General features: G+C 37.9%; 1 protein-coding gene across 5 annotated transcripts in view; it reads left to right on the top strand.

The window, feature by feature from the left end:
* The window catches only part of LOC128732963 (filamin-A), a 208,251-nt gene that overhangs the window by 61,903 nt on the left and 128,628 nt on the right, over positions 1–17,720 (top strand). For all 5 annotated transcript variants that reach the window (XM_053826460.1, XM_053826459.1, XM_053826456.1 and 2 more), the window contains one exon: positions 3,193–3,325. In XM_053826460.1, the coding sequence (XP_053682435.1) occupies positions 3,193–3,325 (133 nt within the window). The remainder of the gene's footprint in view (positions 1–3,192; positions 3,326–17,720) is intronic.

Genomic DNA, 17,720 nt, shown 5'->3' with positions numbered 1-17,720 from the left:
TGATTTGTTGGTGACTGTACGTTGATTAAGCTGTAGTTGAAGAATTTGCCTTAATTCTCAACACCCATATACGGTCATCGGACCAAACGGCCGGCCACCGAACTACCTTCGAGTCAATGTTGCTTTCAAGCCTCGATAGTTGCAATCCGAAATCATGACACACAGCTTTAGTCTTAACTGTCCACCATTGAGGGTTAAAATATTTGCCATTTGGACATTTTCCAATAATATATCTAGCTAAAGTTTTGCCGTACCTCGAAGCCAGCAAAACGCACATTTTTGTACCAAAAATCTTTGGGGAATCATCTCCTTAACCCCATGCTTTTTGCAGCAAAGATAACAAGCTGGAACTTCCAGGAAAGTTTTGTTTTAGTTTAACTGAAAACTCGCAGACATGTGTCCACCTTCCAGCGGTAAAGTTACTAGTTTGAGCTGACTGAAAATTAGCAAGATTTGTTATGTTTACACGGCTGTAATTTTTTTGTATGTAACATCTAAGCTTTGTGCAAAAACAGGTCGATTAGATTATTTCTCAATCTTTGTTTCTTTGGATTCAAGTTGATACCTCAAACATAACTGTCCCTCGATACTCGATAGAAGAGAGCGTTTTCGAAACGTTGGTAAGAAATAGGTTAAGAATCTTTGATATGTGTTCGTAAAACATGAAGAAATCTAGCTTTAGTTTTCAGCAGCTCGCATAAGCTATGCTAAAGGATTAAAAACTTAAGCCAGAAATCACCCAAATAAGCTTGATATTTGAGTTTTGAGGGTCAGGGAAAAATATTTGAAGCATCGGGGAAAATCAGGGAAAGTCAGGGAATTTTATTTTTGGATTTGAGTCACAACTGTTTACAACTGTTTTAGGAAAGTCATTTCCAGAATTTTCATTGTTAAACACAAATTATGTCAGATTTTTGAATAGCCTGGCTGTGTTTGCAATATAAACATATCGGCTATGGGCTGTCCCAATTCTCCCAACGTTTTCGCAAAAACTGGGGTGAAATATATCCACACAAATAACGAAAACCTTGTGTAACTATTTAAAATAATGCGCAGTTATCTAAAATACAAAATACATCGTCGTTTTTGTTAAATTATACTAATTTTTCAAGTGCGTCAAATAAGGAACATTTCGCGTCAAATAAGGCACGTTGCAAAATTCATGCGTCAATTTAGGAACCCCGAGTGTCTCACAAAAACTTGACAAAATATAAAGAATTCAATGCATATTTACTGTTTGCTTATTTTTTACATATTCTTTGCTAGTCTAACTATTACTGTGCAAAACCTTGACTTTATTGGCCAAACCGTCATTTTGTAATTAATGTTTAAAATTGAAAATTTCTTAACCGCGTCAAATTTGGTGCTTCCACGGTATAAGAGGCTTCATCCACTTTAGTTCCGCCCGCTTTGAGAACGTTTCAAACAAGCTTCAGTTAAAATTGGTGGCTGTTTCAATTGACGACGGCAGAAAGCCAGGTACGATTTGTCGACATTGACTAGGTTAACTATAATATGCGTTGCATTGCAGGAAATATTACTCAAATTCAATTCATTTGCATTCAAAGTTGCTGGCCTTCTTCTGAATATTTGATAGAACAGTACAAATGAAAAGTTAAAACCGTTAGTCATGATGAAGTGAAACCCGTTTCACTGACGCTGACTTAAGCCAGTTGAAAACCGAAGCGGTGCTGATTCTGTTGAAACCGAAGCTTCACTGCTTCATTGTTTTAAATCATGTTGATTGACAAAATCATTGGCGAAGTGTCTGTCCGGTTCTTCTGGCCAACCACTTTGTCGTATAAAACCTATCATCTCGTCGTATTAGCTATAGTTGCAGCATCTATGAAGAATTCTTTTCCAGAGGTAAAACTGCGCATTAACTCTACATCTAATCCCTTGGGGACTAATTCTTCAATGGAAATCTCGAACAGAAATCTGCATTACCCATTTTGGAGTAAATATATAACAATTCAAACTCAAATTGATGTTTCCAAAACAAATCTCTGAATCTTGTCACCTATACAGGAAGATTACTAGTAATGAAAGGTGAGTGAGTAGTAATAACTGTCAATAAAGTAAATGGCCACAAAAATGAGTTTCCTAAATTTTAATTTTGAGTGTATTTAGATTTATATAAAATATATCCGTAACATTTGTTTTAAATTAGTCCAATTCAAATCTTTCTCCCTTTGCTTTAATTACCAGTCGCAATCGTTGTTGAAAAGCATTACAGCTGTCATTCTACAAACGTTGCTTGAAAGTATCCACACTCAATCCTTGGGTGCTCCCTAGTTTGCCTAGCATGTAACCCCATGCATAGAAGTCTAGAGGATTTAAATCAGGCGAAGAGGCAGGCCACTATTTCGGAGAAATAAAATCCGGAAAAATATCCTCACTCAAACCCTGTGTAGCTTTCACCAGGAGAAACGGTGCAGAATCCTCATACCATCACCCTGGAAGCTTTCTGGAACTTTTGAACAGCCAATTTGTCCCGAGGAATATCAGAAAGATGTACTGCATATATGCGATCATTTTGTTGGTAGGGTGATCCTGTAACAGAAACATTTTTTTCATCCGAAACAGAATTTACCAATCATCGTACCGCTTGAGTAGCTGCCGACATCTTTCGCCTCTTGCAACCTTTTGCTTTTCAGTCAAACCGTGCATCCGTTGTTTTTGCACGGAATCAATCTAAGAGCATCTTTCAAAATATTATTCATAGTTGACCGCGAAATTCCCAGTTCCTTGGCTATCTTAGGTCCAGACAGATCTGATTACCATCGTATTCACTCGTTTACGCGTTTGATGGCTTCCGGTGTCCTTACAATACGTTTACGAGTAGGTTTGAGGAGTACTTTCCAAAAACCGGTTTCTTTGTATCGCCTGATGGTACAAAAAATGAATTGTGCTTCAGCTGGCTTCAACTTTTTGAAAATATCACTTGGTCGAAAATTTTTCAAAACCAGACTTATGAGTTCCCTTTTTGCGTCCATAAATACCACGACTCTTAAACGAATGAAAATTTAAAACAAACTTGCAATCTGTATTGACATTTGAATCTAAACATTTGACATTTGACTCTAAACGAAAAATATGCTCCCTGTATTATTTATTTGAAATGTATTTTTTAATATACAAAAAACCAAAAAACAGCTTGCAATAAATATTAATTTCTATTTTGGTTCACAGCGATGTTGACCTAGAGGTGATTGAAAAGGATGGCTTCTTTGACATCTTTTACACGTTAAAAAACCCGGGCGATTACGATTTGGACATCAAATTTGGCGGCCAAAACATCCCGAATGGAACCTTTACGATCAAGGTAGATTAAATGTTTGTCTTCATTCTATCACACACGCACATCTTCGTTACTATTGTTTTAACTAGCGTGGTTACTCATTGTGGTGATGGTTCCATTATTGATTGCGGTGGTGATTTAGTTAGACAATTGTAGTTTAAACATCACTAGTCCAAGTGAAGTTCTTTTGTGTTAAAAGTTGAATCATGTTATTTATGAAACAGAAGAGTTACGTATAGTAATAGCTAAAACAATTTGTCAAAACAATAAAATCGATTCATGGAGACAACAAAACATATACATTTCCTTTATTTCAGTTTGGCCGTTTTCAGTTAGTATTGCACCGGCAAAAATTAAATTTAAAATCTATTGTTTCTTAACTTGTACAGAACACTAATTCAAGTAGACCAGATTGCATGAAATATTGTTTGGAACTAAATTGAAAACACTTTCCGTTTGGATTTGCGTAAATGATTTTTTTTAAACACGCGTATAGAACACTAGGTTTTACAAGCAAACACTTTAACACTTCCCCACTCCCATCGCTTCCGCTTAATGCTTCCCAACTTCCATACCCCATCCAAGGAAAAGTATATGTTTTTGAATGCCGTACATAAAATCAATCCTACCCAGTGTCCGGTGTGCGCTAAGGCTGTTTCAATGATACACCCCGTTTGACAAAACTATGCTCTTCGGTTTCATACATAACCCGATCGATTTTCGTTTGTTTTGTAAACTTGTGGATTTTGACTAACCAATGCAATCGAACAGGCGAACCAGTGTGCTAACATTATTATTACTGCTGCAATAGAATGTTCATTAACCACGACACATATCCGAAATTTGTCATTTCGCATTTAACTGCCGGTGATGAACGGACAAAAAACAGGTGGGTACCATTCAACATCGTTATTGCAATCGAGATGAAATAGTAAAAAGCATATACGTGCTTAGGGTTTACGGGAGTTTGGATACATAAAACCTACCTAACAACAATTTTAAAACAAATTTATAAATGTGTGTAACGGCGATGGACTAACTTCAATAGATTTGAAGAAGGTTAGTTCTAAATGCTAATAAGTCACACCAAATTTATCAGAAGAGGAATGTTCTGTAGAACATCCAAATGATAATATCCCTTATGCACTAAAAACCAGGGATGGTTCAATCACTTTGACTCAATTTTGATTCATTTGACAGTAACATCTCAGCCGAGCAAAGTTTGACAAAGTTGTATATGGGGTGACCGGACGAGAGCCATAAATACGATAGCCATACGGACGGTTGCCATATGTACGAATGCCATATAGACGAATGCCATAATGTATGTTTGCCATAATGGACGGGAGCCATACAGACTGATGCCATAATGGACGGAAGCCATAATGTACGTTTGCCATAATCCATATATTCAACGTTTCCTAGATGATTTAGGGCGAGCCGGCCGCAGGCAACGGCGAGTGTTCGCCGGTGACCCGCCGTCGGAAGCGCCGGCCACTGTGGGGGAGCAGCCCCCCGCAGAAATCACATCTGTCTAGGTCTATTCGTTTTACTAGGTTTACCGTCCTCTAGTTAGTTTTCCCTAGTCCTCGCATTGAGATACCCTTTATAAAATGAAAAGCGACAAAGCCGCTTTTTTTAAACTGAATTAATTAGCGCAAGAGGCGACATGGTCGCGCTGGTCCTTTAAGCTTTGAACTGGTCAAAGTGTAGTTCTGGGCCTCCATACCAAAAATATGAATTACGTACATTATGGCATTCGTCAGTATGGCTCCCGTATGTTATGGCAAACATACATTATGGCATTCGTCTGTATGGCAATCGTACGTATGGCAACCGTCCGTATGGCAAACATATATATGGCTGATGGGGTGTCGTCGTAGCACTACAGCGATTCATCATCAATAGCAAATCCTGTTATTACGCATGGTTCGTATTGGGTACGAGAGCACATTCGTAACGTATTTTGCACGAGAATGGATTGGGGGCATGGTTTTTGCTGGCATCGTTATAGACGAGATCGGGCTGCGAAGATTGTATGTGAGTGAAAATATACTTGTGCAACTATGACCTGCGTAACATGCAATCATCGTACGAATACACTTTTTGTTTATATGTACGAAATATTCAGTATTTTACTAATCTACTTCAAGGTAGAAAACAACAAAAGAATTGATAAAGCAAACATTCGTTTTCATACTATATTTTATTCTTAGTATGATTGGTTTCGAAGTGATCAACTTTTAACTGTGCAAGAACTTTAGAGCTAGCAAACTTTACTTACAAGTAATGTTACTAATTTTCATCGTGATGATGGCTCATCGCCAGCTCATCAGCGATTTAAATTTTGACAATCACTCTCTTTTAACCTATTCACTCGCGATGAATCGCCGACGCAAAAGCTAGTGCGAAAAATATAGTCAATTCGCTCGCAAATACTCGCTTGGTATCTCTGTCTCACACTCACTGTTCTTCGCTGTCAACAAACCGAGAATGCATTTTATGATCAAACGTAAACAAGAATATTTTTTGCCAAATGACAAAAACAAATATTGATCGATCAAATATAAAACGTTACTCGAGTCATACAGTAAGTCAGTAAAGTAAGCCAACCAGTACAGACATACGGATTTTAAGACGTGTCGTTCAAATCGAATCATAACTTTTATCGATGAATAGCAACACTGCTCACAAGCAAATAATTGTTTATGACAAATTCAACAGATAGAAAACTACTCAAAAAGCAAATCTACACATAATTAGTTAAGTTTCCAACGACAAAAATAACTACCAGGAGGGGGAAAGGGAAAACTCAGTCGCTTGTTGTCGTAAATGGAAATAACCAAGATTCCAGCAGCTAGTATGTGTGCACAGAACAGAATGAGGTGGAAGCTCGAGCAACGTTGCAATCAAAAATGGTAACAAAGTCTCTTTCGTTGGGAAGCTTTTTTCATAGAAAGGAATAATAGCAATATAAGCAGAACGCTCGCTGCTATACACTTTTATATACTTTCGTGTGTGGCCGTGAGACTTGGCGGAGAAAGGGACTCCACCTGGTTCCCCAAGTAACAACGGTAGCTGAATTGCAAGAGCAATTGCTGTTTACTGCTCAAAGCTGCATAAAGTAAGCAGTTAAATGATGGTTGAACAAGCGATGTTTAAACTACTTTAAGTTCTTTAAACCAGCTCTCTCTCAAAGACTGATAAGGCTTGATAGCGAATTTTAATGTTAAACAATTCGCTTCTAAACAGCCATAAACATCAAACCGTTTTACGGCTGCTTAAAGGTGTTAAAGTGTAGAGTAGAGGCTTTCATTAGGCTCACAGCTTTCAAACTACTTTAAGGCTGCTTAATGGTGTTAAAGTGGCTTTACAAACTAATATTAAGTTTCCATTCGGCTTACAGCACACATACTATCAGATCATAGAATTTCGCAATTCGGCTAACAGCAAAAGTTTGTCAGTTATCGACATTATCGACTGCTTTCAGGAGTAAAGATATTCCCTTATGGACCAGAAGGTGGCGAATTAAAGTTATCCGAAATTTAAAATATCGCGTTCGACAATGTTTACGGCAAAATAAAAATATCGCGTTCCATTTTTTAAAATTTAAAAATAGATTTTTTTTGGCTGCATAAAGATTGATGAGACGTTGATTAAGCGACTGGAAAAGCATATTGCATAACTATTTCTTGTTCTAAAAATAGAATTGACAGCATTGTACAAACTGGCTGTTTAAAGGTGCGCAAAATCCTCATTGTAGCTTCATTGCAGCTATAAAAGCAGCTGTTAACAAGCCGAAGCTTGATAAATTCACCAGATTTAGATGTTTAAGAGCTGAAAAAAGGTTTTTACTTCTAAGCCTAAGCCTTAACTCAGCCACAGGTTGAATAAAATCAGTTATAAAACCGTTTGATCCGCCTGAAATTGTTACTTGGGTCGCTAGCATCCTGAGAAGGTAGCGTGTAAGTGATTGGATTTCAACTTCCACTTCTGTTCTGTGTTGTGCGTCTAATTGTCGTCTGTGTCTGGAAAGCATTGAAAATTAATGAGATTTTTATATGGACATTATCACTGCAGTATTTTGATCTAATTGTAATACCACCCAACTATTGTATTTCGCACTTCGCTCTTTTTTGTAGTAATGCTGTTTATTATCCGTTTTTGTTGTAGTGCTGTTTATTATCCGTCTTTACACACTTAATCGGTTCGGTAAAATTTTACCGAAATCTAAACAGCAGAACGTTCGGTAAAATTTTTTATTGCACCAAACATTATTAATGATCTGTAAACGACGATTGGCGCCATCGAAATTTTTACCGAAAGTTCAGCTGTTTAGATTTCGGTAAAATTTTACCGAATTCGATGCTTTTTGTTAAGTGTGTAGGTGTCGGTGTTTTCACCTTTTTGTTTTTTCCTTTTATGCTTTTTAGTGCTTTTCAACCAATGTCGCACCAACCGAAAGTGTCAGAAGGTGCGACGACTAATAAATATAATTTGCTCTTGGCCAACAGACTTCATTTGCAGCTCGTCCCATTTACTTCTAATTTCTACCAGCCGAGAGCCTGCTAAAGAAAGTAATATTTGGCCAAAGCTGAAAAGTCTTAAGCATTTTTCCACTTTTACATCTTTTGTTTCTAAAGCCACCCAAGAAACACTTCTAAAGCCAGTTGGTTTTACTTGAATTTTATCAAAGTGCGAGTCAAAACTCACCTATATCTGCAATATTCTTGGGATATGGCGGTTCGGTTTGGAGTAAGAATACTAGATGTGGTCCTCGTAACGTGTCGTTCTCGACTATATTGTACTGAAATATTTCTTCCTATGCTATGTGTCGTACGTTTTACGCTATGCGCTGTGTCAGCGTATAATTGTCACCGTTCGACGCGGTACAGTCCGTTTACGCTTATACAGCATAACCGATCCGCGTCGCGCTGAACCATTTCAATCATGAGCGTCCACCACACGCCCTATTTACATTTTTTTTAAAAATTGTTATCTATAGTTAAGAATTTTTAAACTAAACAAGGAAATATGAACTAGGATTTATATAATGCGTATTATTCCCATGTAATTTGAAAGAACTCATTATGAAACAATCGTCCACCACACGTCCTATTGTTTCAAATTATATGTATTATTATTTTCATTCCTTATAACTTTTTATTCTATTTTTATGTATTATATCCTCTTTACCATTGATCTCTACCCTTATATTTGAGTCTATGTCCTCTACTACTCTGTATGGACCTATAAATTTATTGTCCAATTTTTTACCTATTTCATTTTTAATTAGGACTAAGTCATCTTTGTTATAACATTTTGGTACAATGTTTAAGTTATTTTTCATTGTTCTTTTCATCTTGCTAGAAAGAAGGTTTTCTCTTATTTCTTGATGTCATACTTGTAACTTTAACGTCAATTGCTTGCTATAGTTGTCTATGTCATAAATAGGCACTGGATTATCATTTGTTAAATTTGAAGGCATGTTACTATTTTTTCCGAATACTAAATAAAAAGGTGTGTATCCAGTGTTAGTGTGAACGGTATTGTTATATGCGAATGTGTAAAATGGTATCCAATGTACCCAAGAAAATAATTTTTCGTTACAATAGATGCGTAAAAAGTTTCCTAAACATTTGTGTGTGTTCTCCAAAGAACCTATAGTTTCATGATGGTAAGCTGTAGAATTTAGTTTTTGAATATTCAATAATTTGGCAATGGATGTAAACAAACTCGACATAAACTCTGTTCCTCTATCCGACGCAATTCGTTGTGGAACACCATATTTTAAAATAACATGCTCCACGAATGCTTTAGCTACTGTCTCTGTTGACTTGTTAGGTATCGGTGTTGCGGTTATAAATTTTGTTAACTCGCATTGCGTTGTTAGTATATATTCGTATCCATTGGTAGGTATCAAAGGACCAACCAAATCTACGTAGATTTTTTCAAATGCTGTGCTTGCTGTTGTCGTAATGATCATTGGAGTTTTTCCGCATCTTCCAACTTTTGATATCTGGCATTGCTTGCATTTTTTAATGAAATTCTCTACATCGCATTTCATGTTTTTCCAAAAATATCTTTTGCTTATAGTTGCAAGTGTGCGTCTAATACCCGCATGTCCCGCTGTCGGTAATATATGATAGTCGTTTAGTATTAAAAGCTTTGACCTTTCGTCTGTTACTTCTTCTATTTCCTCTCCGATTTTTATTAAAATTGGTAATGTTTTTACTGATGATGGTCGACCATATATCTGTAGTTCTTCATATTTTTTAATGACGTCATATGTCTCCTTATTATTTTTGATGATTATATATTTTATATTATTAATTTTTGAATATTCCGCCACCTTCGACAACATTGCCCGTAGGTCAATTTGTGTCCTTTTGAGGGGAATTTCAATTACATCTGTGGAGATTTGCATGCTTTTTATGTTATCTTTCATTACCATTTTAACGTATTTGTCTTGTTTAGACGAAGGTTGATCAGTCCTATCGTCATTCGCTTTTTCGCCTTTAAGTTTCGAAGCTCTGGTAACGACTAGAACAGTTTTTCCATGAAGTGTTTTCAGGTCTTGAATCGAAATGCGTGACAACGCGTCCGCTATCACATTCTCGCTTCCTTTCCTGAAAGTTACTTCAAAATCATATTCTTCTAAAGCTAACCTGAATTTTGTTAATCTGCTGGAGGGGTCAGCTAAGGTAAAAAGGTAAACTAATGGTCTATGGTCACTGTAGACTTCAAATCTTCTTCCATACAGGTATGGTCGAAAATGCTTGATAGCCCACACCATAGCCAATAACTCCTTTTCTATCGTACTGTAATTTGATTCGGCTTTATTCAGAGTCTTGCTGGCATATGCAACCGGTTTGCCGTTGCTATTAGATAGCACAGCACCAATCGCATATCCAGACGCATCCGTATGTAAGTTGAATTTGTTGGTCTCCGTTAGATCCGGGTAATCCAGTACTGGTGGATTTATAAAACATTGTTTTAAATTCTCGAATGAGTTGTGGCATTCGCTACTCCATTCAAACTTTACACCCTTTCTGGTCAACTTGTTTAACGGTGTGCAAAGCCTAGCAAAGTCTTTTATGTGCTTCCGATAGTAATTTGCGAAAGCAACGAATCGCTTGACTTCATCCGCAGTGGAAGGGATCGGCCATTTTTTCACTGCTTCGATTTTAGCAGGATCAGGCCTGATGCCTTCAGCAGATATGTAATGTCCCAGGTATACTAAATTTTCTTGCAAAAAATTGCATTTTTCGGGGTTTAGTTTTAAATTTACCTCTCGCAATCTTCGGAAAACGTTCGAGAGATTTTTGTTATGCTCTTCTAGATTTCTACCAAATATGATGAGATCATCCAAATATACTAAACACTTCTCTCCATTAAGACCTGCCATCGCTATGGTCATTAGTCTTGAAAATGATGCTGGGCTTATTTTTAGTCCCATTGGAAGCCTTGTCATCTGATATTGTCCAGACGACGTCGAGAAAGCTGTTAGTGGCCTATCCTCTTGCTTCAAATTGCATTGGTAGTACCCTTGGGACAAGTCTAAATGCGAAAAGTACTTCGCTCCTGCCAATGAGTCTATGACCTCCTCTATATTTGGGAGTGGAAATGTATCGTTCTCAAGAACATTGTTAAGTTTCCGATAATCAACAACCAACCTCCATTTCTTTTTGTCATTCGCCGACTTTTTTGGCACTAGTAAAATTGGGCTATTCCATTCGGAACTAGTCTTTTCAATGACTCCATCTGACATCATCCTATCAATCTGGTCATTTATTTCCCTTTTTTGCGCCAGGGGAAGGCGATATTGTTTAGAAAATATTGGAGTTGTGCCATCCTTTATTTTAATACTGGATGTGTACTTATCCGTTACTGTTAATTTATCGTCTTTCAAGCAAAACACATCAGCGTATTTTAAGCATAGCCTCTGCATCTCTGCCTGATCTTGTTTTGTCAAATGTTTCAAGTTCAACTCATTTAAAAGTTTACTTGCTCTATTAGTATCGTATTTTGGCAGTTTAATTTTTCCTACCACATTGTAATCCCTTAGATCCTTTGTTTCAATATTTTTTGTTTCAATGCAAATTTCCTTATTTGCTATATTAATAATTCTTACGGGTAATTTCCCTTCTTTTGGAACTGATATTGAATTTGCTATGAAAACATGCGGCATTATTTCTTGTTGTAGTACCACACAAGTACCCGTCACACCGGTATCAACGTACCTTACCACCTCAGTACGAGCCGGTATAATGTAGCATGTTTCAGTTTTTGGTTGTTGCAATCTCATCTCCATACCCACAAAATCAACAATGGCTCCAAATTCTCTCAAAAAATCTGTGCCAATCAAGCCGTTAACTGCATCCGGCAAGCTCTCTATAATATTAAATTTAATGGGATATTCCACAGACTTGTACCCCACAAAAGTGTCAACGGATCCCAGAGTACGGGTTATTCCGTTTACACCACTGATTTCTAATGTGTGTGAATTATTGATATTGATAAATTCGGGAAGACATCTTTTGTCCAGAATACAACAAGATGCTCCACTGTCAATTATGAGTTCTATTACTCTGCCAAATAATTTAAATTTTGCTCTGAGAGCCTTCTTCGCACTAAAATTAACGAAAAAGATCGATTAATTGTGCCTCTTCTACAGGTTGTTGTTGTTGCTGTTGTTGTGTTTGTTGTTGCTGTTGTTGTCGTTGCTGAGGTTCGGCCATATGTGCCACATGTCCGTTGTTCCTCCCGCGACTGTTATTTCCTCGGTAGGTTTGGTTGGTTTGGTGGTTATTGTTATAACCATAGTTGTTATTGTGTTGTGTACCCCTACCACGGTACCTAGTGTTTCCTCGGTAACCACCACGACCTCTAGAGCTTCCTCGGCTTCTCCAATTATTTCGATCGTTGCCCCTATAGGGCGTTCTTCCTGATGTGCACCATAGTGCCATCATATTTTCTAAACTATTTTCAGTTTTTGGAGTACTTTGGCACTCCAACGCATCCGATATCGCTTTATTTAGCGATGTCGGATTCCGTGCTTTTACGAAAAATTGTGTTGAGGGATCTTTCAATCCCTCGACAAATGCCTGAACCGCTACAGGTTCGACAATATTTAGGGCTGCCGCCTCACTTGGGAAAGTTCCCATTGAAACGTGTGCGGCTGCCAATTTAGCGGACAGGTTTTCTATGTCCGCGCCGAACTCTGCGATTTGTTTAGAATGTTGTTTTTTCAATGCCATCTCCTTTTCCACCGCTCTCGGTGTAATCTTCACCGAAAATTTTCTTTTCAGTGCATCAAACGCCTCGGCGGTTGTTCGGGCATTATCGATTGCCCCGTGGGCTGCGCCTACTAGTCTTGTTTTTAAAAATTTCAGGACGTCTGCTGGTGGAACTCCGTTGGAGTATTCCTCCAGCAATTCGACGGTTTCAATAAATATGGACAGTTTCGATGGTTCGCCATTATATCTGTCGACTACCTTCATGGCCAAGCTAAGGTCTAGTTTGGTCGCCATTTCGTAGCGTTCTTCTTCTTCGAAGTCTGAAAATTCTTCTTGAAGAACTTCCTCGTCGTCGTTTGATTCCTCTGAGTCTTCTTCGTTATCTTGTATTTTCGAATTTTCACCCTCACCCCCTTTAGTGCCTTCAGGGGCTAAGGTGTCGTCTAGGTTAGCAGGTACTGAGCCAAGCAGCTTATAGCACTGCCTAGCAACAGACTTCAGTTGTAGATATCTTCTTTTAAATTGGGCTTTAGTCTCTATTGCTTTACATTTGTTTACGGCCCTTTTTAGCTCTTCTAATATGGTTTGGATTTCCTTTATTTTCCTTACCTTAGTGCCTGGTTTATAATTGGCATGTTTTTTTAAATTAGCATGTAATTTCCCTAACGCATCTCCTGCTTTGAAAAATTCTTCCATTCCAGTGATAGTGCCTAAAACAAAAATTTTTTTTTTTTTGTAAAGTAATTTATATTCTTCTTTTTTAACTAATGGATACTTCCCAATTATTTCTCTGGTTATATTTGAGCTGTTCTATGGTCATCACATTTGACATTTTTTCCCCGCAGCAGCCGAAATTTCCCATATCTCGCTAGTGTGAAATTTTCCATCCATCCGAAGCTGGAATCATCGAACGAAATTTTCTCTCGCAGTCATCGTCTGGTTGATTGAAATCATTTCCAGTTGTACAACTGAATCAGCACTTTTATCCGTAGAATGTATGTCGATGTACGAATGCAACGTGGAAGCTACTTGGGACAGCACTACACTTTTTTTTTTTTTTTTTTTTTTTTTTTTTTTTTTTTTTTTTTTATACGTTTGTTTTTTAAAGCAATTGTTTATTGTTTTAATTGTTTTTATTTTGAATCACAACATTTGGTAGTTTCTTACACGTTTGGCAAATTTGCCATACTAATAGCTCTTTGGGCGACACTTTCTGTCTGTTGGCGGTGCAGTTTTGCTACTATCCGCACTACAATGTATCCTACAGCCAACGCTGCTATCACGCACAGTGCAATTGTTTGTGCGGTATGGTTCTGTTCAATGACGCTATTTGATGCGGCCGGTGCGATGATTTCATCCGCACTAAACCATCCCATTTTAATTTTTTTTTTTTTTCTCACTCTACGATTCACGTATTACGTGGTCTCTTCCAGAACACTGTTCGAAGCGTGCTTTTTCGCTTTGCAACCAACAAGGACGTTTTTCATTGCACAATTTCTGAAACTATAACTTCCGGAACAAAACTCGACCACTTTTTTTTTTTTTTTTTTTTTTTTTACTTGGGCATCTCCAACGCGTGAATCAGAAAATTTAACCGTATCGAAACTCGCTTTCACTGCATACTGGCGAGGATCGCCATGCAATATTCTTGGGATATGGCGGTTCGGTTTGGAGTAAGAATACTAGATGTGGTCCTCGTAACGTGTCGTTCTCGACTATATTGTACTGAAATATTTCTTCCTATGCTATGTGTCGTACGTTTTACGCTATGCGCTGTGTCAGCGTATAATTGTCACCGTTCGACGCGGTACAGTCCGTTTACGCTTATACAGCATAACCGATCCGCGTCGCGCTGAACCATTTCAATCATGAGCGTCCACCACATATCTAACTAAAAGCTATAATAAAACTGTCAAAAAAAAAACAAATTTATTGTGGTTGCTTATATTACCACGCTAAAACTTGTTAGTAGCACCACGTCTCTTACAAATTTATCACACATGCGGCGTAGCAATACAACATGGCGCACCAATCAAAACTGATCTTATTACGGTTGCTTGTCAAACCGCAATAAATCTATTTGTTTTATAGAGCAATTAAAGCGATAACACTCTGACCAATCAGATTTATTGCTGACATTGTGAAGAATATTAGAGTTAAACACCGAAATAATTTTTTTTATTCAGGGCCATATTACCCTATTCTAGTATATTGTTTTAGCTCGCAAACAAAAATTCATCGAAGCAAAGTGGTTTGCAGAAAGAAAGTTATCAATCGGTTTCCCTGTCACAGGAAGCAGCAAAAATGATTTTGATGGAAATTGAGGTTGACTAACCGAATATATTTAATTTGTTGAAACAACAAGTTTTCGAAAACTGTAAGATTTCGATAACGCGTTGATTTTGTCCGCCAATAAATTTTATCCAACGATAAAATTTGATGCGCATATGCTGCAAACCAACGGAGATTACTAAAAATTATTAATAATTCTATGGGATATTTTATTATGGTCGCTATAAATAAAATAAATCAGAGTGACTGATAGTAAAACTTTACCTTTTCTGCTCACGGATGTATTTTCTAGTTAACAAAGCTGGCTGTCTGATTTAGTTTTTTACCAGAGCAAGCTGTCAGGCAGTGAAAAGTATAATCGTTTTTGTTACTGCTTTCCACAAAATGTGATAAGACTATGAGAGTGATAAGCTTACAACCTGATTCTTAAATAGATTACAAAAACCTTCTGGGCCTCTTGTTTGGAAAACAGTTTTATAGCGGTCAGTAGGTAGTTCTGGTAGAGCTCATAGTGTTATTAGCGGTTTTACGAAATTCTTCGTGACAACCACTACAGGAACGTAATAACTGTTACTTGGGCAGTGGCATTAAAAGTAAAGCCACTATAATGCAATGGAGACGTGGTGTTTTATTTAAATGGTTATTTTCGTCAAAGGCGAACCAAAAACATCCGTTTCTTTACTGTAAACTTTTCATTTTCAGTCATTCTAAGTAACACCAAAACGTGGTGCCGAGAAACTGCACTTTCGGTAAATCCGAGCAAAACATCTATCGTCTTATTTTCAAGACGTAGAAATACCAATGGAGCTCGCGCTCTGCGCTTTTACGATTCGGATGTTGATGTTGTGAACGAAGTGAAGTACGTGGGGTTGATTCTCAACTCCAAGCTTGACTGGTCCACAAATATTGATTTCCGAATTAAAAAAGCGTGCATGGCCTTTGGGCAATGTAGACGAGCAATTGGCAACTCTTGGGGGCTTAAACCCAAATACATACACTGGTTATACACGGTCGTTGTCAGACCAATACTGGCGTATGGTTGTCTTGTATGGTGGCAGAGAGGGGAAGTTGTGACTGTCCAGACAAAGCTAAACCATCTTCAAAGGATGTGTTTAATGGCAATGTCTGGTGCATTTACTACAACTCCTACTGCCGCCCTAGAAGCTATTTTCAATATTAAACCTCTACACTTCCACCTGAAGCAAGAGGCACTAATATGTGCTTATCGATTACACGCGATTGGCCTTTGGCAGTCTGTGGACGGTTCCACTGGTCATACTCGATTGTGGTCGCAAATTGTTGCTGAGGACAAGTTTGCCCTTGCTCCTAGCGATGTAACGCTCATGCGTACTTTCCCGTATAGGACTTTCTCAATTGACTTTCCTCCTAGAGAGGATTGGATGTCAGGCTACATGGAAAGGAAAATTTCCGACTATGTGGTCTGTTATACCGATGGTTCCTTGTACGAAGGTCGCGCGGGTGCTGGTGTTTACTGCCGTGAGCTGGAATTGGAGGAATCCTATTCGTTGGGTAGTTACTGCACCGTTTTTCAAGCTGAAATCTTTGCAATTATGTGCGGAGCTCAGTTTGCACTTCAGAAAGAACTGATAGGCAAGATTATCTACTTCTGTTCTGACAGTCAAGCCGCTATAAAAGCCCTTTGTGCGGCTAATTCTAAATCTAAAACAGTCATCGCCTGCCACACCCAATTAGAAGAACTAAGCATTCTAAATGCCGTTCATCTGGTTTGGGTTCCTGGCCATTCTGGTATAACCGGAAATGAATGGGCTGATGAACTAGCAAGATCTGGAGCAGAAAAGTCGGTTTTCGGACCGGAACCTGCTTTACCAATTGCGGCATGTTGGATAAAACAAAAGATTCGATCTTGGTTTTCATCTGAACATGTACGTTATTGGGAAAATCTTGAAACTTGTCGTCAAACGAAAAGTTTCATTGTCAAGCCTTGTGAGAAGGTTGCGAAATTTCTTTTGCAACACTCAAAGGTAAATTGCAGTATTCTTGTCAGATCACTGACTGGTCACTGCAGACTAAATTATCATATGGCTACGATTCAGCGAGCTGAATCGTTTCATTGTAATTTATGTGAATCCGACTACGGTACACCATATCACGTAATTTGCAACTGTCCTGCAGTAGCACAATTGCGTCATAGGATCTTTGGATCCTACGTCTTAAATGAATCGGATTTTAGGAAACTAAAATTACGAGACATTTTGATGTTCCTTACCGAAAGCGGTATTGAGCTATAAGCTCTTATTTATCATGAGTATACCCCCCAGGGGGTGTACTTTTGATAAGTTAACTACCAAGGATTGCAGTATCCCCTCGGGGGTACAAAAATCTCTCGGTATATATATGTTTGTGTTTGTCCAAGTTCCTCATCCACCCCTTCCTATTCCTCCTGTTTTCCTTCCCGTCCTCATCAGGTAAATGATGACACGGGCAAGATGGGCAAGGCACAAATCTTCCACATGATTGTGAGGAGCGTGCTGCTCGAGCCAAAGATGCTGATACCTGATAACACCAAAACACCATGCCTCTGTATAGCCTTCTCGTAACTTTATTCCCTTAAAAATTTGTATTTTACAAAAAAAATACATTTTTGGATTCTAAAATGTGAAAAATTCTTAACATCTATGAAAAGTATATAAAAAATGATGATCTCTTCGGTTCGCATACCGCTAGGAAACTGTAAGTTATAGTCCATTATCTTTTCTGAAAAGATCATATAAAATAGATTTTATTTGGAGTAATTCACGCTGAAACGGGGCCACTACTGACACGAGGTCTTCAAATATTCGTACTTTTGCGCTTAATTGATTGAAAATGGTTAAAAAATAACACTTTTGATACCTCGAAATAGTGGA

The sequence above is a fragment of the Sabethes cyaneus genome, chromosome 1, assembly GCF_943734655.1.
Source record: "Sabethes cyaneus chromosome 1, idSabCyanKW18_F2, whole genome shotgun sequence".
Lineage (NCBI taxonomy): Eukaryota > Metazoa > Arthropoda > Insecta > Diptera > Culicidae > Sabethes > Sabethes cyaneus.
This window is presented reverse-complemented; position numbering and strand designations above follow the sequence as displayed.